The sequence below is a fragment of the Aricia agestis genome, chromosome 11 (assembly GCF_905147365.1).
Source record: "Aricia agestis chromosome 11, ilAriAges1.1, whole genome shotgun sequence".
Lineage (NCBI taxonomy): Eukaryota > Metazoa > Arthropoda > Insecta > Lepidoptera > Lycaenidae > Aricia > Aricia agestis.
In genome coordinates, this window is record NC_056416.1 from 5,177,970 (window position 1) to 5,201,066 (window position 23,097).

The 23,097-nt window shown below is 36.7% G+C and overlaps 1 protein-coding gene across 4 annotated transcripts in view; it reads right to left on the reverse strand.

The window, feature by feature from the left end:
• Positions 1 to 22,712, reverse strand: part of LOC121731510 — a 35,229-nt gene extending 12,517 nt beyond the window's left edge. The window contains exons 1-3 of one of the 4 annotated variants that reach the window (XM_042120947.1): positions 18,992 to 19,113; positions 17,682 to 17,748; positions 9,532 to 9,675 (exon numbers count right to left, since the gene is read on the reverse strand). In XM_042120947.1, coding sequence (XP_041976881.1) covers positions 9,532 to 9,675; positions 17,682 to 17,729 — 192 coding nt within the window. In that variant the 5' untranslated portion in view covers positions 17,730 to 17,748; positions 18,992 to 19,113. Of the gene's footprint in view, positions 1 to 9,531; positions 9,676 to 17,681; positions 17,749 to 18,991; positions 19,114 to 22,557 lie in introns of those variants that run through there. The other 3 variants (XM_042120948.1, XM_042120949.1, XM_042120950.1) reach the window with 3 other exon arrangements.
• Positions 22,713 to 23,097: the final 385 nt, after the last annotated feature.

The window sequence follows — 23,097 nt, forward strand, 5'->3', positions numbered from 1 at the left end:
GTATAGTAAACTAGATGACGCCCGCAACTCCGTTGCGCCCAAAATCATTTGTCGCGCGGGGACCGTACATTTTTCCGGGATAAAAAGTATCCTATGTCATTTGGGACTCAAAGTATCTACATGCCAAAGTTCAGCAAAATCGGTTCAGCGGTTTGGGCGTGAAGAGGAAACAGACAGACAGACAGACAGACACACTTTCGCATTTATAATATTAGTATGGATAGTTAGTTTCATTTAAGTAATTTGTAAGTATTAAAATGTAAGTAATATTGTGGACAGTATAACAACTTTCAGATACTTTCAGCAAAGTCCATTTCATCATGTTACGTAGCGTACGGTGTACACGCACACCTCTACGCAGCTCTACGCAATTTCCCCCCTCGTATTTCCTCTACGTTCAAAACGCAATATGAAGCTACGAACATCTACGGATTACGAAATTTTTGTTTTGCTAACCGCCGTACTCATAGACATTTAATTATGATTAACCTTCAATTTAATGAAGAGTTTGACAGATAATGTATGGGGCTAATGTCAAAATTTTGAATTAATTACAATTAAGTAATTAATGTTCCACTCTGAGTGCGTCAGTGAAAGTTTTATAATACTTTACAGAGGTGTATACTACGAATAATAAAAACTAAGGAAAAGTAACTCCGTCAAAAAACATGCTCCACAATACTTGTCAAAACACATTTTCAATACATTTTACACATTTTCAATACATTTTGCAATATTTAGGTAACCTTCAGCGGTATCAGGCTGACGTTACATGACAGTTCGAAAGGAACCAAATTTAAATAATAGTATGGCAGTTATGTTTCTTTAGTTTTTAATATTTCTTGGACTTTTTTCAATTGTTCATATTTATCAGATTAATAACGATTCTGTCACAGCGGTTAAATCAGTACGTAGATATATGCGATGAAAAAATCTTCCGCGCGCGTCAAGTTAATTGGTGGATAGCCTATTCGGCACTTATCAGGAAGTGGTGAAACAGGCCCTTATTGTGGTAGGACTCTCTGACACTTCATGCTTTTTTGTTTTTTCTGATGCACATTGTATTACACAGTGTATTAACCCTCCGTGCACCACGTGCATAAAAGTTGCACCGTGCACCACGTGGGGTTTGTCAAACCCCAAGACTTATCTGAGCAAGGAATGCGTAATTTGTATTTTTTTTTATGTAAAATTACTATTCTTTGTCTATTTAATTGTAATATAAAATGATAGTAAGTGAAATGTCTCCCATTTTTTATCTTTTACAGCGAAAAAAAAAATTGGTTATCTTTTACCAAGTAAAACATAGACTCTTCTTTGGGTCAGCTCCCACAATTAAAGAGTTACCTTTTATTTCTTATTCTGCTTAAAATTTTAAAACTAACATAATAAACAATACAAATTTAATAATATTAACTTAATATTTAATCAGTCTACACGATATTCAGGCAAGTTGAAATCAGTATATTTTTTACAATGAAAGTGGGCACGGTATGTGTAAGTAAATAGATACATTATTATGCTCACAACCGTATTTGAGTTTTCAATTTATCTTTTGATACACTTTGACTATTTCTTTATTGATCTTGATAATTTTTTTGATGGTCCAGGGGCTGTTTTGCCAAGAAATTCGTGAAAGCGCTTACGATAACCTCTCAGTATCCATAGATTATATTGTAACGATTTTCAAATCTTCTTATATCAAAGTCATACTTAATTTGTTCTTAAACCTGTTCAGGAATGCTAATTAAGTCGAAACAAATTTAAATACCCGTGAAATATAGATTTTTTCACATTCCACAATACTATGTGTACATAACTTTTCGACGACGTCCTAAACTACGTGGGGTTTGTGGGACCCAAGCGCACTTTGTGCACCTCTGTTCTTTGCATCGGCGACACAAATGCCGAACCACTGCCGTCGAACGGTAACGCAACGTCTTAACTCCAGCTACCTAAAGCGCCAATAAAGTCACACGAATTTGTATAAAGTTATGAACATTTTTGTACATCTGGGGTTTGTCAGACCCCACGTGGTGCACGGAGGGTTAAATAACAATAGTGTTTACATATTTCCTTTTTTTTTAAGGAGAAAATAATGTAAACTTAAATAAGATAAGAGAAAATAATGTAAATGTAAATGTTTTTTTCGAAGTTAATCTTTTGATTATGTTATACGTAGCCTTGACCAAAGAGAGTCAAAGTGTCTTCAAGAGCATCTCAGGCCTTTGTCTGATTCGATCGATACCTAAGGTTCAGTTTCAAGTGTTATGTAGTTTGATGTTTGACCTAGTGGCTGAGATGAAAGCAACTCTTATGGAAGTTTTTCACACCCGTATTCATCACAATATAACTGCTGATCCGATATCCAATGGAAAGCTAGTCTTTGTCCCAAAAATATGTATCGTTCCAGCTCGTTATAAACGAACTAGAATCTAGATAATACTTGCAACTGCGTTGTGCCAAAATTAGTTTATCGCGCAAGAACCGTACATTTTTCCAGCATAAAAAGGTATCCTATATCCTTTCTCGGGACTCAAAGTATCTTCATACCAAATTTCAGCAAAATCGGTTTAGCAGATTGGGCGTTAAGAGGAAACAGAAATTCAGACAGACAGGCAGAAAGACTGACACACTTTCGCATTTATTTAATAATTTAAGTAAAGAAGTATAGATATCGGTGCAAAAAATGCGGGGAACATCTACATAGTTATTGGATTATATTTTTCTGAGTTCTTACTAACCTACGAAATTCAATTTATATTTCTGGAATCTTCAACCTTTTTCCATTTCAGCATTGGTTTTTGTTGTCTGCTTTTAACCCGTTATAATAAAGTAAGTAAGTGTAGTTAGTTAGTTACGTCCTTGAAGTAAAGCTGTACATAGACAATACCTTGACCGATCTCCAAAAGCCTTGGGAAGTAGACTTCGTTAGCATAATTGAGGGTTAGGAGATGTCTATGCTATCAATCTTTGTCTTTGAATTACCCATTGCATAACGCGATTGGTCAACTTTTATAACACAGAATAATCAATCAAAAAGAGCTCTGTAAAAAAGGTATTCCTATTTTGCCAACCGAGGAGAGTGATTAAAGCTTCCAAAATCTATATATATATAAAACTCAACGGTGACTGACTGACTGATTGACATAGTGATCTATCAACACACAGCCCAAACCACTGGACCGATCGGGCTGAAATTTGGCATGCAGGTAGATGTTATGACGTAGGCATCCGCTAAAAAAGGATTTTGATAAATTTCAAACCCCAAGGGGTTCAAATAGGGGATGAAACTTTGTATATAATAATACTTCTTAACGCTAGCGAAGCCGCGGGCAAAAGCTCGTTTGTACATAAATTGCTTCAAGCGTACACTTTAAATTGCCCATAGCTTATATTAAATGTATTTATGGTTTTTAAATTACGCGACAAAAACCATTTTGTCGCTCCGCCCTTTCCATTTTTTGCTGTTCCATTGCTTGTTTTCTATGAGAGGAAACATATCCAATCCCATCCAATATCCAATCTAAAACATATCCAACACGGTTTTTTACTAACGCGGCGTCACCATAATGCTTTCAGCGGTTACCAACCTGTTGGCAGATAATACAAAGCCAGGTGGCAAACAATAGTTATAAATAACTAGATGACGCCCGCCACTCCGTTGCCTTAAAATTTGTTTATTGCGCGGAAATTGTACATTTTTCCGGTATAAAAAGTATCTCTATACCCAGTGAAATCGGTTTCAGCGGTTTGGGCGTGAAGAGGTAACAGACAGACAAACACACATTTATAATATTAAGTTCGCATTTATAATATTAGGTACCTATGGATTTTATTCTCCCCAGTTTTTAGGGTTCCGTACCCAAAGGGTAAAAACGGAACCCTATTACTAAGACTTCGATGTCTGTCCATCTGTCCGTCTGTCTGTCTGTCTGTGTGTCTCCAGGCTGTAACTCAAGAACCATTATAGCTAGACTTCTGAAATTTTCACAGATTTTGTATATCTGTTGCCGCTCGCGCTGTAACAACAAATACTAAAAACAAAATAAATTAAATATTTAAGGGGGGCTCCCATACAACAAATGCAATTTTTTGCTATTTTTTGCTCGTAATCGATAATGGTAACAGCTAAGCACTTGAAATTTTCACAAAATCCTTAATTATATTTGTACTTTAAGAGGGCTCCCATACAATAACACAATTTTTTGTGTACTTTCGCTCTATACCGGTACAGAACCCTTCTTGCGCGAGTCAGACTCGCACCTGGCCGATTTTTTTTCATTTCAATTTATTACTATAAACATACGTCATTTTGACAGGGTAATCTTCGTTTTGAATATTTTGACGTTTGGTCGTCGTTTACGTAACTCGTCCCGGCTCGAAGGCTAAGGCGCTGACGTCACGGATCGATCCCGCCCGCCCTCCGGGTCCTTCATATAAGGGTCACTTAGATTTTTCCTGTATTGTACGTGAAATTATCGCTTTCAGCAATTTCGTTGGGCTATTTGTGTTTAGAGAAGATCGTAGACTGAGACGGAGAACAAAAATTTAAGTAGTATTTTTATAACTCGATTATACAGGGTGTAACAAAAATAAGTGATAATACTTTAGGGTGTGTACGTGTTCCTTGTAGAGAATTCACTGTGAAAGTAGTAGCGCTGAAAGACCAACTTTTTTTTCACTTTTGTATGGGGAAACTCGTGACGCTACGCTACCCTTGCCCAGACAAAAGTGAAAAAAAATCATCTTTCAGCACTGCTACTTTCACAGTGAACTCTCTACAAGGAACACTTACACACCCTAAAGTATTATCACTTATTTTTGTTACACACCGTATAGATTACTAGATAACGACCACAACGCCGTTAGGCCAAAATTCGTCTATCGGGCGGGAACCGTACATTTTTCTGGGATGAAAAGTATCCTCTTTCCTGGAACTCAAATTATCTCCATACCCAGCAAAATAGAGGTATATAAGCCCCCCGAAAAACACTAACTACCTAGTGTGACTCTCACAGGAAAGAAGAATTTCATAACTTTTCTGGCTCAAATCTGACCATGCAGCTTGGGCCCAAGGGCGCGCGCAATAGAAATGTTATTATAAATACCATACGCAGTAAATAATAATTATTGATACCTACATCCAGTTTTTCCTTTTAACGAAGTATTTAGTTTATTCTGTGTGCTATACTTACATTATAATAATAATACCCCCCACACCGGTTTCGTTGAAACCAGGCCAGGTACGCAGGAGTAATTTTATAGTGCCCAAGTGTGTGCGCAGTACACAAGAGCACTCCCTATTCCTTTACTCTCATAACCCAGTGGGACGGAAGACCGACACGACTGGCGTGAGATCAGGCGCAGGACCGACTTTTTACATGCCCATACGACGCATGGATCATCTTACTTGTCAGACAATCAGGTGATCAGCCTGCATAGTCCTAACCAAACTTGGAGATAACATGTTTCCAACGCGGGAATCGAACCCACGACCTCCGAGTCAAGAGCCGCGCTCTAGACCACTGGACCACGGAGGCGTCGAATCTATGTATTGTACTGTATTATACAATTACATAGATTCGACAAAGTTACATACATATAAGTGATATACGGTCTACTCGAAAAAACTGCCGTTGTCGAGTAAAAATATTCCAATGCAAATAAATTCTATGGAGTATGAAATTACACTTTGTCAGCTTAACTGCAATATTATTATGATAATTTTTGCAATCGTGCATGCTTCAAAATTTGCACTCCAATAAATGATATTAATGGATTGCAATGTGGTTATTGGTCAATAGTTCAATACAATATTATAATTTGCTATTGTTTTCAACAAATGGTTGTACTTAATCAAAGCTTTTGTTTTGAACTAAGTACTTAATTGTTTTGAATTTAAACCAGCACGAAATATAGGATGGATTCGAAATTAACATGTAAAAATGTACTATCAAGAAATTGGTTCCTAGTTAATTCGGGCGGGTTATGTCAAGCCCAGCCGACATATTATCACGAGTCACGACTCATGACTACACTGACTTGATATTGCCCGTCCAAATACGATAAGTCCGTAAGTAATGTTGATAAACTTGATATACATAATACATACATAGGTAGTCCGACAAAATTGTTTACTCTCCTTTTAGCTCGATAGTCGGGTAGTGTAAGCATATAGTGGTCTACTATGCTGTTAAACAGCATAGTAGACCACCATATGCTTATACTACTTATAGCCAGAAGCCTACACCGGCCGCGACTAGTCGAGAGCTTAAATCCAGAAGCCACAGTTGGCAAGCTCGGCACAAATTACACACGTAGCGAAAGCTCAAATCGTTAATCAATAAGGCTTTGCCGGCTAACTTTTATACTTTTAAGGCCAGCCGACTGAGCGGGGTATTTTCTATCTGTGTAATATTATAATACTAGCCTCCGCGGTGCTACCCGCTTAAAAACCTAAAAATTTACTTTAGTATGATTTCCGATAAGATGTTTTTCGCAGAAAATGTAGGCTATGTGTTAATCCAAGATATTAGCTAACTCCATTCCCATCAAAATCACTTCAGCCGTTTAGACCTGAAGAAGTAACAAACACACATATTTTATGATATTAGTAAGCACTAAGCTGTCAGCAAATTAAAAAGGCTTTTAATTTAGATTATTTATAAATAAACGCGTTTCGTGACTTAAGTTATTTTAATCAAAATCAAATTATTTATTAGTACACGTTTAAAAATCTATTCATTACATTTCGTAGAACTATAAAGGGATCGCTAATTATAAAGTTTTAAAACCATAAAATTAGCATTTTCAAGTAATATTTTACTTGGAATTTTCACTAATAAGCGTATCGTGTCTAACGCGTTTTTAAATTAGAATAAGACTTACTTAAGTTTTTACTTCAGTTAACATTTTACCCCAAATGTTAATGGGTAAAATTGGTTTCATCACTGATATTGTTATTTTATGAGTAAAAGGAATTATACTGTACATTTCTTGTTGTAAATAAAATAAGAAGTATCTTTAAGAAAATGACATAATGCATCTAAGGACCGAACCAACAGCTGTGCCATTCAGTCAAGTTTTGTTCGACAAGCCCGAAATCAAAACTTGGCTTATGGAGTCAAAAGTGCCACTAAACTTAAAAGCGACTTGATTTTGATTTTTTATTTCGCTGTTGATTTTTAATGTAACTTAAGTAAAGGCCCTGAAAAGCAAATCTGAAGTTTTATTTACGTTTTTCTAGTCCGAAGCAGTATCAGCGATTTCAAACTTAGGTAACAATAGACGGGCGGAAATCCGCGGGCAAAGTCAATTACTTTCGACGCTTCCATTATAACTTCTGACGTCTGCACTATTTTGTGAACTTTATTCGTCGTTATATTCAGCCCTGTTGGGCAGGGAAGTGAGCAGGGAAGTGAGCAGGGAAGTGGGCAGCGCGAGAATGTAAATAGTCACTCGTGCTGCAACTCTTCATGCCGCTGCCGCTATCCGACGCGGCTGTAGGGGGGCTGAGTGTAAACTCGCGTCGTTACTGCCGCAGAAGTATTCGAGGCAATATTTCCGGCAGCAAGGAGTAGCAGTAGTGGCTGAATAAAAACGTCGCATTACTTACATATACGTATGGGTCACCAACCATTCGTGGTCGATTCTAATACCCTCGAAAGTAGAATGTTACTTCGATCGCAGCTCTTTGACAGCAGGCTGTCTCACTCATGATAAGTGTCTTATTATGGAATATTCTGAGATAACATCCATACTAATAATATTAACACCACAATCGTGGATATCGCAGACACAATAGATTTTCAATTGCTATATCCGGCAGCCGGCTGTCGCTTGGGGGTTGAGGGGTTTAAATGCAAACGTGTGTCTGTCTGTCTTTTACCTCTTCACTCTTTAAACTACTGAAAAGGGTGTGGACTACGGAGGTACTTTGAGTCACGGGAAAGGACAAACGATAATTTTCATCCCCGCAAAAATGTCCGGTTCCCGCGCGATTAATGAATTTTAGCGTAACGGAGTTGCAGACATCAACTTCTTATTATACAAAATGTAAAAAAAATAAGTGATAATACTTTAGGGTGTGTACGTGTTCCTTGTAAAGAGTTCACTGTGTAAGTAGCAGCGCTGAAGGGAATGCAATCTCGCTAAAAAAGGCCGAGATCTCGCGAGAACGAGATCTCGCGAGATCTCGACCTTTTTTAGCGAGATTGATCTCGGACAAAAAAAAGGCGAGATCCCGCGAGTTTGACGAGATTGCACTTGAGCATAAAAACGTCTTATCACTTATTTTTGTTTCACACTGGAAACGAACATGTTTCCCGCGTTGGAAACATGTTAAGTATTTCCAAGTTTGGTTAGGACAATGCAGAATGATCACCTGATTGTCTAACAAATAAGATGATCCACGCTTTGGATGGGCATGTTAAAAGTCGGTCCTGCACCTGATATCTCGCCAGTCGTGACGGTCGTCCGTCCCACTGGGTTATGGGAGTAAAAGGAATAGAGAGCGCTCTCGTATACTGCACACACACATGGGCATTATAAAAATACTCCTGGGTAACTGGCTTAGTTTCAATGAAGCCGACACCGTCCCCGAAACCGGTGTGGGAGTTATTATTATTACATATTTATTAAAATACTAGCTGTCCCGGTGAACTTCGTGTCACTTTAAAACCTTCCCTGGACTTCTACGAATATTTTAAGACTAAAATCAGCCCAATCCGTCCAGCCGTTTTCGAGTTTTAGCGCGACTAACACATTTGAAAATCCCCCAAACAATAAACATGGTATTTGGTAAAAATATCGTCCAAAGACCTCGACTTAGTAAAAGTTAGCAATGTGCTAATCATGTTTTATCTTATATCAGGTGATTGAGTGAGAAAATCGCATTATTAGAGTTTTACTTTCGTTTTCTCCTTGCTCATGATTATTAATACTATTGTTCTAGTCCACGTAATCCGAGAGTGTTTACTGAGATTTCGTTTAATGGTTTTAAAGATATGGATTAAGATGAATATGAGGCAGATACCGTAGATATATTTGCATTTGTCATAGCTACTATGGAACTTGAGGAAAATATTATTAGTTAGAGTTTAATCTAAACATAAATGTTAGCACAGGAAGTTCACATTCAACTTTCAAGGATAGACATAATATTCTATGGCGAGCTTTTTTCAGATCTAGAAAAGGAGAATATTTTTCCGACACTTGTTTACTCAAATGCACACAGAAACTAAACAATGTAAATATGCATAAACCTCCCGAAAAATCATTATTTCGATTGAAAAGCGCATGGAAATCCGTGTTTTTGAGTTTACCACGATCAGACGTATGTCTGATCGTGGTCTGTCTGTATAGACAGACAGAAGTAAGGACTTTGTTTTATAACATGTAGTGATTAATAAAATTTAAATGCGTATTTTGTGGTCATATCTGTTAGGACCACATGATATTATTATCATGCATATTGCATGTTCTATTCATTATTTCTACTGCGACTTTTTTGCTTAATTTTTAACGTACCTTATCGAAGGCGAGTGGTCTGTGTCGGGGCACGTCCGCGAGGTCCATGTTGGGGGGGTGCGGGGGCGGGCGCGCTAGCCGACCTCCATGGGCGTCTGCAGCGGGGGCCGCATGCCGCGAGCGCCCGCGCCCAGCCCCCGACACCTGCGAAACAAACGCTGTTACTTCTAGTCGCTATAAAAAACGCTGTGGCCGTCACGTCACGAGGGAGCGAAATCGATGTGACAGCTGTCTATTGTTATCGTAGCTGTCACTGTCATTTCACGAGGCCTAGCTCCGAAATATAGCCCAGTATACTGGTCAGTCCTCAAGCAGCACTGATCTCTATAATACACTGGACAGGCGATCGCTATCAATAAAATGTTCCTATTTGAAAGTCGCCATATTGGCGCTGATTGCTATGTAAAAGCAGTAGTCAGTGTACTTGGAATTATTATTTTGCAAATGGCGCGGGCGGTTGTAATTTTATATGTAATTAGTTCACAGTACCTACGCTCACCGCGGCGCTTCAAATCGGCACAAAAATAGCTGTCATTTTGTACGGCATAGCCTGTCGGCTGTCCCATAGCCTGTCCAGTGTATTATAGAGGTCAGTGTCAAGCAGTCAAGATATCAAGAGTCGACGATACTGTTGTGTCGTTCTGAAATATTTTTGTCAGTGCTTTATCGTAGAATGTTTATGATGAGTTGATGACTTTTTTAGGATGTCACGATTACATATTTGTAATCGTGACATCCTAAAAAAGTCATCAAGACAATTAATACGTCACATTTGTCTCACCAGTGACATTAAAGTGTACAACATGGCGTCGAATCCAAAAAGTCATGAGCACTGTCCAGTATACTCGATTTTATTTTAGAACGCGCTCTATTTTTCCCAATGTCTTAGTCAAGCAGTAAATTGGTTGAAGCAAAAAACTTTCCCATTGGGACAAAGAGCATAATCATACCTATCGCACCAATATTAATTGTAAAAAAATTATGATGATATAGCGGCACCCACAATTTTCCTAACAATCCTGCATCGCGCTATCGCAGTTTCGGAGAACAGCAAGATATATTATACAACGTCTGAAATGACGTCATTGGTATTCGGCCTGACCGAACTCATACCACCTCGCTCGGTCGAAAGATCTTCCTTTGCGGCCTCCACACAATATATCACACAATTAGAACGGAGAATTTAGGTCTTAGGCTGCGTTTCCACCAGAGATGTGTTGCGAGGAATGTGTTTTTAAGATCCAATAGCATCGCCGCGCTGAGCGATGTCACGACAAGCTCACGTCAATGCAGCGATCCTATTGGTTCTCAAAAACACATTCCTCGCAACACATCTCTGGTGGAAACGCAGCCTTAGCCCCAATTTCACCAACGATCGTTAAAGTTAACGCTCGAATTAGTATCACGTTACCTCTTTCGTTTTTCTTATGAATGAAAGAGAAGACATGACATTTTAACAAGCTAACAGCTTGTTAAAATGTCAGATGTTGGTGAAATTGGGGCTTAAAATTGAATTCCAGGCTTAGCTTTAAGTGGCTTTAACCTGTAGGATTATATCGGCAATCGTTCAAATTTTGACGTGGGAGAGCCATGCTTCGGCACGAATGGGCCGGCTCGACCGGAGAAATACCACGTCCTCACAGAAAACCGGCGTGAAACAGCGCTTCCGCTGTGTTTCGCCGAGTAAGTGAGTTTACCGGAGGCCCAATCCCCTACCCTTTTCCTTTCCCTACCCTCCCCTATTCCCTTCCGTACCCTCCCTATTCCCTTCCCTACCCTCCCCTATTACCCCTTAGAAGGCCGGCAACGCACCTGCAGCTCTTCTGATGCTGCGAGTGTCCATGGGCGACGGAAGTTGCTTTCCATCAGGTGACCCGTTTGCTCGCTTGCCCCCTTATTTCATAAAAAAAAAAAAATGCGCTTGTGTTAATTTTGCTGCTACTTGCCAGCATAGAATTAGAACGTATTTTACGTTACGTACGTAGTATTTTGATATCGTTGCTTCCCATTAACAAAAGTAAATTTTGCCATAATATTTTCCACTGTGCCTATATACCTACCTACTAAGAGCTGTTTCACCACTTACTGATAAGTGCTGGATAGGCTATCCACAACTTATTTGACTTTTAGATAGAGTGAACTCTATCTGAGTCATCTGAGTATAGAGTATACTGTCAGATAAGTTGTGGATAGCCTATCCGGCACTTATCAGTACGTGGTTAAACAGGCGCTAAGTCTTGAATATAACACGTATTTCAGAGCAACACTTAAATAAAATATCAACACTGCATAAGACTTTGCACGTTTCAGAAAATCCAACGAAAAGAAACCGAGTTTCAACTCTTATATTTGCATCAAGCGAAAAGGCCGCTTCTTGATTTACATAAGAGCCAAAGTGGGAACGAAAATTGTGTCATGTTAAATGCAACTATGCTAATGCGAATGTTCTGTATGTCCATTTGTAGATCACGAATGTCTTGACCGATTTTAATGAAAATTTGTTGTTAGTTTAAGATTTAATAATTACTAGCTGTTTGATCGAGCTTTGCTCGGTATCCGATGAAAATGACATTTTCTAGAAATGATTCCTAGCTAGATCGATTTATCGCCCCCGAAACCCCTATATACTAAATTTCATGAAAATCGTTGCAGCCGATTCCGAGATTTCAATTATATATTATATATACAAGAATTGCTCGTTTAAAGATATAAGATATCTGGGGGTACGGTAGTGCCCCAGCCAAGCCTAGAGCAAAGGCACGGCTGTACCATACTTTTCTCGAAGCGGTTCGCGCTATTTCAGCCCCACTGCATCTTCAATGTTGTCAAAGCTAAATTTTAGGTGATTATTGTTACGTAAACATACAATAGGTACATTATATCAATTATGTTTTCGTGATTTTAAAATTAAAATAAAGACAAGACTACCCGCAGTAGATTTCAGAGGTAAGTTAAATACATCATATGTATAACTGTTAAGTGTATACATCATTATCATCATTTTGAGAAGAGAATGTCGAATCTAAATTATATTAAGTATTGTAAGGAACTAAACTTAGAACCATTTTCCTAAAAGAAAAGTTTTCACTTTAAATCCTTTCTTTAAGCAGACAGAAAGTTGCATATTGCGGTATATACCTATTATATCGTTTTGTCTAGACGACTGTATTATTATTATTATGAATATACATATTATACAAATCATCAATTTTATCACACTTTAAAGAAAATTTTAGCAAAAAACTAACTTATGCGGTTTTTGCAAAATCTTGTTTTTTTCTAATGTCTTGGAAAAGGTGCTTGACAGACAGACACAATATGGAAGCCCTTGTTTTAGTAAATACTTATATTCATAGACTGACTATAGGTAAACCAATATAAACAGCAAGTAGGGGAGTTAATAATAATTAATGACTCCATTAATTTTTCTTTGTAATGTGACGGTGCCCTAGAATAACTTGTTTGATTGATGGGCCCATGATTATATTATGTAGTTTAAAAAGTATTGTTGACTACATGTGACTATTCTATGAAACTATATTATGTAGCATAGTGTAGTATAGTCCACAGTGTGTCCACGTGTTCTGAACAATAAACTTTTAACTAAATAATAATTTTTATTACGTGTTAAATGTTCATACACAAAAATGTTTTATTACGAGTTTTTTTTATTCAACGGGCTTTCAACACAGCACTTAATAATAATAATTATAATCCCAATTAAATAAAAGATAATATTATGAAACTTGCTGTAAAAATCATCGGAGAAAGAGTTTCATAGGCAGCTGGCAAAAGTACATTCTTTGGTTGAATTATAAAAATAAATAGACGCGATCTTGGTTGGGCTAATCTGGACATCAAAACCCTACTAAATTACGTACCTACCATAGACACACAATATTACACCCTATGATATATTTTATTTGATAGTACATAATGTAAATACCTTGTTATGTACAAGTAGAATATAATAAGATCTAAGTGACTAAAATATTGATTACCGGCATTGTGTATGCACCGTCTAGGAAATAGCACATAATTACATGAGAACTGCAGGGTGCAGAGGAATACCGAATGGAAAGACTTAAGAGGATTCCACACCGCCATTTTTTCCATACAAACGTTGTCCCCTGTTTCCTCCCTGGATAATGCTACTAGAGTTATAATTTTTTTCCTGAATATCTGCGGCCACTAATACAATGTCCCTATGTTTTCTTTTTTTTCATAATTTAATTATTAAATAAGATATGAACGTTCAAAAACCCAAAAAAATGGCCAGATTTTCCACTGTGTTCAAACGTCCAGAAAACAGATTTGGATAGATTATACAAAAAAAGCAAAACATAGGAACACAGCTCAAGCCTTTTTTTAATCTTTAATGAAAAAAGTACTTAAATCGGTTAAGTTTTGGAGAAGGAATCAGGGGACAACGAATCGTTGATTTTCTGGATTTTCTGCAGTTGTCTCTATCGCGTTCTGCGGTATAGGCTTGAGGTAAGGGAGACAGCTATAGACATTACACGTACTTTTTTTTCATTTCTCTAGCCGCTGTTGTATCCTCTTAATAACTACTAACTATTACTAATACTAAGACTTACGTGACTTACAAGAACTAAAAGCTCCTACCGAAGAATTTATTATTCGTTGACTGAAGAGAGCATATTGCTATTTTTAGGGATAATTATATTATTAGACCAATAATATAAAACTAATGTTAAAGGGTTTATACTTAAATTTTGATTATAAAGATTTTTGTCGGAGCTGAGTTTATAAATTAATTACAGCGAAAGTATTATTTTTTATTAAAATATTTATGATTTCAACACTTATAAATATAGTGCTCTACATCTCATATTTTTTAGCTTGCTTTATTAACTATATTGAAACTAGGTGAACCGGGAATTAAGAAATAACAAAATGGGGTTGCTGCTCGCCTTAAACGGAATATAAAAAAAAAAGTACTTAATGAAAACAAAACATTATACATAGGTACTTATTTTATAAAGCCAAAATACCTGACAATGGGTACCTAAGTAGATATTGACTATTGAGTAGAAAAAATAAAAATAGAGAGACATAATTAGTTTGTGGACCTAAAACAAATCGCTAAAATGAATATTTAAAATTAATTTACATACAAAACTTGAAACCAGAATAGAATAATAAAAATATTTTTTTACGTAGGTAGGGTACCTAATTTGATGTAAGTAATATTATGTACCTCATTTCTTATGTAATTAATTACTAGAAACATAATAAATAGTATGTGTTTGTGTAACATGAAATTAATGTTCTTTAAGTTTCAACCAAAATAAAATTCCTATTAGAAATCTATTAAAACTCGATAAAATAAACTGACAAATAAACTACTTTGCGGTTCACAGTGTGTAAACAGTGCATAAAATGTAAATACAAAATTACTCACATGTTATTTGCAGTTTTAAGTATCACTATTTTATGGCGTTTTAATAGTTTGTTTATTGGGAGTTTAGTGGGCGGCCATGTTGGTTGCTCACTCTTTGCTGGATACTGTCCATCAACGGTTCCTTATACCGTAGCAATAGGAAGTGAAATCAATGTTAAGGAAGTTAACCATTGTGGAGCTATAATATAAGTAGTTATAGTCTAGGATGTGCATCAAATACTATTTTTTTGCAATGAGCTTGCTGTAGGTTCTCTTTATAGCCAGTATCAATGTAACTAATATTATCTAACTGTTACTAACTTCAGATCAAAAACTAAATATTCGCATCACCTCCACGACGGTTATAGTGACACGGCGAAGCCATACAGTTTAACTGTTATCTAGAATTTTTTGTACCTAGTTAGTGTCGGTAGAGTTAGGCCGTATACATTCAGATGCTTAGCTCTACATGAGATCTGATATCTTTTTCACAAAACCTTATGTGGTCGTCTTGGCAATATTTTACATAAAATGTTTTTTGGTAGGATTAGTTACTTTTTATACCTTTTAACAATATCAAGTAATATCATTTCATAAAATAAACATAAAAAATTATCATTTCAAAACAATGAGTATCTGACAAAACACAGTGCCGAATTTAGATTTTTACTACATGAGTATCTCGGGGGAACCGTAAATTTTTCCGGGATAAAAACTATCCTATGTCCTTTCTCGGGACTCAAAGTATCTCCATGGCAAATTTCAGCAAAATAGGTTCAGCGGTTCGCGCGTGAAGAGGTAACAGACAGACAGACAGACACACTTTCGCATTTATTGTATTAGTATGGATCAGTGTAAGCCACTTTATTTCCGCCGCCCCCTGTACCAAATCTGCACCCTCTACCGCCCCTACTTATAAATCCGGGGCTGAGAATATAGCCAACGCATATTAAAGCTTTCTTTACGAAACCGGCGTCAATGGATAGTTCTGATGCAAGTGGTATTGCTATATCGAGAGTATTCCATGTCCGTAACAGATTAACATTGATATCTAACCCACTATAGGCCCAGCAGAAACAGTTCTCAGCTGCGTGTTTGTAACATAATGTGTGTGGGGGGGGGGGGGGGGGGGTATATATAAACTGGTTTAATGAAACAAAAAATCTGATTGAATATATATTTGGCCCATTCACGAAAATCACCTTGCCATACTTTTCCGACAGCGCCCAATGGCCGCCATACCACTGCAAAGGTGCAATTTTTTTTTTCGCCAAACGATTTGTACCAGTATGGCATTTAAATTTTTGGAAAGTATTTGACAAAATATAACCGTTATTATTTTTGCCATACTTCTAGTAGGGGGAAAAAGTGTTGCCATACTTCAAATACTTATTTATTTGACACGTTTCAAAAATACGACTATAAAATACGTAAAATCATTTTTTACATCATGGCATCATTGTAGTCTCGTCATTTGGCAATTGTACCAAAAAAAAAATTGTTACAGATTGTAACCATGGGGCGGGATGACTCTCGGACTTGAGCAAAAAAGTGATAAAACTTGAACAATTTGTACATTTGGATTTTTGGAAATTATACGATACAATGTGACCATTATTATATTTGCCATACTTGTAGTAGAGGGAAAAAGTAGCGCCATATTTGAAAAACCATTTGAAATTACGCATAAAATCTTAGGATTTTGAAATAATATTGTTCATATTCGCTGCCTCCCACAGGTATGGCATTATCAGGGTCCTATTTATGATCATACAGGGAACTGTTAAAAAAGTTTCAGGGTGGTACAAATCGTTTGGCGAAAAAAAAAATTACAGAAAAGTATGGCAAGGTGATTTTTGTGAATGGCTACTCGACGATGATTAGCTATGCAAAAATTAGCCTGGTACAAATGGTTCAATTTTTTAATTAAAATTAACGTATTCACGTCGGTATGGCGGGCTGTAAGCCGCACCCGACAAGTATGGCATTACGCTTTCGCCTACTTATTTTTTTTCGACTATCTGAAAATACAAGCATTTTTATGGAACAAATCGTTCGACACGTTCGATTAACGCCCACGCGTTTGGGCTGCCAGTGCGAGCGCTATGACCATCATTTTCCTTTTTGCCTTTACGTAATTATACCCCTGTAAAACCGCCATACTGGTACAAATGACCAAGAATTTTGTGTCAGTATCTCCAGGCCTTTATAGCATATCGTTCAGAGTATGTAAACCTTGGAGTATGTAGGGCTTGTAACTTTCTAGGTTAGGAAGTTAACTATTAGATATATTATGTAACGGAAACTGCGTCCATAATGACAAAAACAAATTAAAGTAATTAATTTCTTTTTGTCATAATTTGGCATAAACAAAATTTATTCTTCCGTTTAGAAAAACGGCAGAATTAATAACAAAAACTTACACTCTGATGACACTGTTGTCTGTTACTTATAGGATCAAAGCCAACTTATTATTATAAGGATAACACTCATGGAAATTCCAATCCATGCTAATATTTTAAATGCGAAAGTGTGTATGTCTGTCTGTTTGCTGGGTATGGACATACATTGAGTCCCAAATGACATAGGATACTTTTTATCCAGGAGAAATGTACGGTTCCCACGCGATAATCGAGTTTTGGCGCAACGGATGTGCGGGCGTCATCTAGTGTAAAATAACTTTTTCAGATTTTGAATTAATGTTCCGAATACGCAGTTACCAAATTGTCCTGCTAATCCCTTGTACCTTGACCAGCCATGCCGAGGAGTTGACGAACTCGTCTATAGATGACATCTCATATTAACGTAGGTATCTGAAAGTAATTTTTTCTTACATTAAATGTAACTACTAATTTCGTTAAAAATATTTAAGGTTGTTTAATAGTTTCTATAGCATTGTATATTATCATTTAATATACACTAAAATTATAAAGTTGTGCTTGTTTGTTTGTCTGTTACCTCTCCACGCTTAAACCTCATAACCGATTCTTATGAAACACGATATAATAATATTTTGAGTTTTGGTTAATCATTAATGATAATAAGATTGAGTTTTAATCCCGAAAAATGTGTGGTTCCCGTGCCAACGGAAGACCCAGGCAACGTCTAGTTATTTATTTAATCAAAATATACGTCACCTAAGTTTTACGGGCTTGTCAATTCATCCCCTAAATTATAATGGTTTAGGTGTTACTTAAACTTCGGTGAAAACAGAACTTGCGTTAGGTGCCCCTTATATAGCCCTAAGGGACACCTAAATTTTAGGTGTCGTTGGTGAAAACGGGCATAATGCTTTGAAATTTTCACAGAATGTGTTGCCACTATATTAACAAACACTAAAAACAAAATAAAATTAATATTTAAGAGGGGCTCCCATACAAAAAATATATATTTTTTCTCTACTTTCGCCCTATAACGGTACGGAACCCTTCGTGCGCGAGTCCAACTCGCACTTGGCCGATTTTATTACAAATACTTCAAAACAACTCTACATTTTCAATTTATTTATCTAAACATCCAATAAAATATTTATTAAATGCAATTGAAAAATTATTGTCCAGTGACCTTATTCATTGACTAAAATCAAATTAATCAAATTGAACTCTTCTGACCTGCACCATATTATTGCGAACGATGCAAAAAACAACTAGGTCAAAGAAACAGCTACAGGCTACTCATCAGAAATCAAAACGTGTCTCTGTGTTTTATTTTATTTTGTGCTCAATGTAAACTCAGTGTTAGCTATAATGCCACCAATTTAAACATTATGCCGCCGCTATGAATGGTACTTCTATTTAGTGGAGTATATTAGAGTTCTCTTTTGTTCACTTTAAAATTAAAACTAGCTAACATAGCACGGGATTCGGGAATAATATACTTTTACGTGATAGACTTGAAGTAATCCAAAGCCTAAACTACTACATTTCAAAGCAATTTAATATTGATAAAGATTCTTATAATCCGTTCAGTACATTTTGCATGGAGGAGTAACAAACATAAACACTTTACAACGTGATGTGTGAATCGAAACGAAGTAATTAAATTCTGATAACTAACCTTGTTATTTCTCGTTGCGAATCCCTCTTTGAGCGTCAACTCAAACTAACGAAGCACTTTTCGATTCGCATTGCAATTGTTTCTAAAAACGCGTCAGAGTGGAACCGAGCCGCGGTATCTTATGATAAAATGATAACGTGAAATCTTTTCTTGTCGTAAATTTCAGTCATGGGGGAATTTTAGGCTTAAGCACCTAAGATAATCGAGATAAGTGGTCTTTATAATGACGTGCTCTACTCGAGCGAGTTGAGCATCTTTACAATGCCGCTTCATAAGCTCTCATTAAAATTGTTGCATAGACGGAGATATGGCGATGAGAAAAGCGTTAAATGAATGGCCCTGCGTGGGGGTAGTTTCGTTTAGTTTTCTAGTTTAGCCGTTTTTGAAGTATGATATTTTATCATTATTTTTAGCATTAAGATACCTCTGAAGCAACTAGAAAGATTTTAATGAAACGACGTGCTCAAAGAACACAGACTACATTTTACCGCAGGAAAATGTAGGAACGGTTCCTGCTGGATTTTTGCGGCAATATCTCGATTATACAGAATGTAACAAAAATAAGTGATAATACTTCGTGTATACGTGTTCCTTGTAGAGAGTTGACTGTGAAAGTAGCAGCGCTGAAAGACCAATTTTTTTTTTACTTTTGTATGGGGAAACTCGTGACGCTCGGGCCCTTGCCCATACAAAAGTGAAAAAAATTTTCGTCTTTCAGAGCTGCTACTTTCATAGTGAACTCTCTACAAGGAACACGTACACGCCCAAAAGTATTATCACTTATTTTTGTTACACACTGTATAGGTAAGGGATTTAAATATAGTTTTAATCTTTCTTCATTTAAAATGTTTCTTTTCCTTATTTTTATGGATAGAATCTAATATTTTTTCAAAAGCGGAGTACTGTTTAACATTTCACCATTTGTAGTGTCAAGTAAATATTAAATAGAGGTCTGATATTTAGGTCAGAAGCAGGCATAGCAACGCCTAGAGTAAACATAATTATTATGATTTTAACGCGGTTCCAGATAAATTAATTTGCAAGGTTCTTTTTAGCAGATTTTATAATTTTTAGTAAATGTGCCATAGAAAACTATGTACTATCAGAGAAGTAGGTACATGTAAGTATAGAGGTATATAATTTTAATGTCCCCTTCGTGTTTAAACCACTAAACAAACAATGAAATATAATATTAATATCTACAAAATATAGATACTTTGGGTCCTATTTAAAACTAAAAGATATTGCGATGACAAAAAAATTATTGTTTTTGCGACAGAAATACGAAAGTCGCGGGAAGCACTTAGTTATAATTATATTACAAGAATGAAATCCATTTTCCATGCAAAAAGCAATCAACAGGACCGAACGTGTATCAATAGTTCGTCGGGTTCTCGGAAAAATAACTGGAAATCGATTTATTGTGTTCGGTCATAGCCTATTATAAGGAGCGTTCACCCCAAAACCCATGGCGGCCATAGAAATTTCTTTGTGCCCTAGGTTTAATAAACTCTATAAGTACATATATTATTATCTTTGTATGTTAACATAGATATAGAGACGTACATCCATATTAAAATTATAAATGCGAAAGTGCGTCAGTCTGTCTGTCTGTTACCTCTTCACGCTCAAACCGCTGAACCGATTTTGCTGAAATTTGGCATGGAGATACTTTGAGTCCCGGGAAAGGACATATGATACTTTTATCCAGGAAAATGTACGGTTCGCGCGTGATAATTGAATTTTGGCGCAACAGAATTGCGGGCATCATCTAGTAGTTATATAATTTAAGAGTAACACTGTCCTACAAATAAAACAGTCTATATTTTAGGACTATCAATTCAAAGTATGAAATCCTTTCTATCTCTGTTAGCTACCACTTTCGAGATTTTTCGCAAATAAAAATGTTGATCTTCTTATCAAAATGAAGCTACTCACAAAAAATTTGCTTGATAGCAATAAAAAAAAATTCTAGGGCTCACGTACTATTAGAAAACTTGGTAAAATTTTATGTTTTTCTTATTACTCAGGTGTGTTACCATTAAGTTTCATCAAATAGTTACTTTTCGGTGTTGTTGATCGGTTCGGTTCTGTTGATTGTTACCATTAAGTTGCATCAAATAGCTATTTTTTGCCGGTTCGGTCAAATCGGTTGAGCCGTTTCAGAGATTTAAACCCGGAACAAACAGACTGGTTGACAAATTTTATAATACTTTCATTTGATGTGTTTTTATCTGCAAACAATATTTAAATTTGTAGTTTGCTTTTGGTTTCAGGGCTGAGACAACACCAAGATGCAACTTCACCAAGTTTATAAGAAAACAATTATTTATCATCTACGACCAGCAATTCATAACTTCTATTTCTTTGACTCGTTTTTCTTCTAAGCCAACGAAGTTCTAACCTTCTGCGAGTTGGCTGTTGACTGGTACGAGTCATTGCCGGATTTATATATTTTGTAAGACGTGTAGGCCACTTTATTTCGCTGCCGCCCCTAGGCCGCACCTATACAACCTATTAATTATAAATCCAGTGCTGGTAAGAGTGATATGAAAGCTAATCACCAATTTTGAAATAACTCGATAGACGCTTGCGCGAGGTTTTCATGCTTAGGATACAGTCATTAAAATTAACATTGTGCTATTGTTAACGATAATGTTATTAGTTATTGGTTAAAGATAGCTACATATTTCGACAAGGCACGTAATAATATTATTATGGCTACAAAACATGTTTTTGTAGAAACATTGCTATTTATTTGCTATCTGAATTCTGAAGTAATGTTAGTTTACAATTATTACAAGTACCAACATAACACACGAGAACCTAGGCACAATTTTACAATACCCGTTCTGAAATCATAGGTATACAGCTAGGGATGTATGTTTTTGCGTGATATTTTCTGCAGGAATGTGAAGATAAGAGGATCTTCGCGCATGTCCGAACCGCGAGAGACTCGGCGATGGATCCTTTTGTTGTACCAATATAAATATAACACAAATTAAAGTATTTTAAACCTATTATTAATGTTTTAAAGCAACTGAAAGTAGAATTTTGTTAGAAAGTAAAATCGCTCCATGTATTTTACACATATCCTTTTATTTCCTACCTGTTGTTTCGTGGATCGTGGTATCACTTTGTGGTAGGGTCCTAGGCAGGAGATTTACCTACCTTCTAAGTTAAATTTATTCAAAATAGAGAAATAAACAATTTTTATGTTTATGGGGTAAAAAAGACGACATTAATTAACTTACGCGTATAAAAATACAAACATTATAATTAGCTGGGCACACACTACACAGTAGCTAGTAGGAGTATTAGCCGATAAAAAATAAACTACTAATTGATAAGCTAAAATATAGGGTAAGCTGATGCAAACTATTTCCTAAAACCAAAGTAATACGGTAGTAACTTTGCAAATTAAATGATTAGGAGTCGTTCATCAATAATTCAGCTGCCCCATTAGCTGGTAATAAGCAGCTGCACGGTTCCCGGTTACATAAGTAGCGGTTGTTTATTTACCTGCTAAGGTGCAAGCGAAAGCGCATATAATGAAATCGACTAACCACCAGAGCATGAGAGCAGTCGAGAGTACACACCGTGGTGCCGTCGGGTTATAGCCGGGATACGTTACCTAGTGTTGGGCGTGGGATGAGGGACGGCAGGTCGCTCTGTCAGTCGCGCGGCGCGGCCATGGCGCGCGGTGAGCTCGGCTCGCGCACTGCCGCGCAGAGCTGCCCCGCGTCGCCCCGCGCCGCCCCGCGCGCCCTCGCGCAGGCGCCCTGCCTCGGCGCCCATTGATCAGGCGGACTCTCGATTGCGATGAAATTTATGATCTCGGATATATCGACGAAACACCGTGGAAATCTTATGGGCAATCATGCCTTCCTTCATCGCTGACATGTCGCACGATTTTCTTAGGAAAATTGAACATACTTGATAACTCAACATACATATTACCTTAAATAGTAACTTATAATTTAATTTTTTATTAATTAATCCATATTATAATTCCACATTTTAATTAATCCATACTAATATTATAAATGCGAAAGTGTATCTGTCTGTCTGTTACCGCTTCACTTCCAAACCGCTGAGCCGATTTT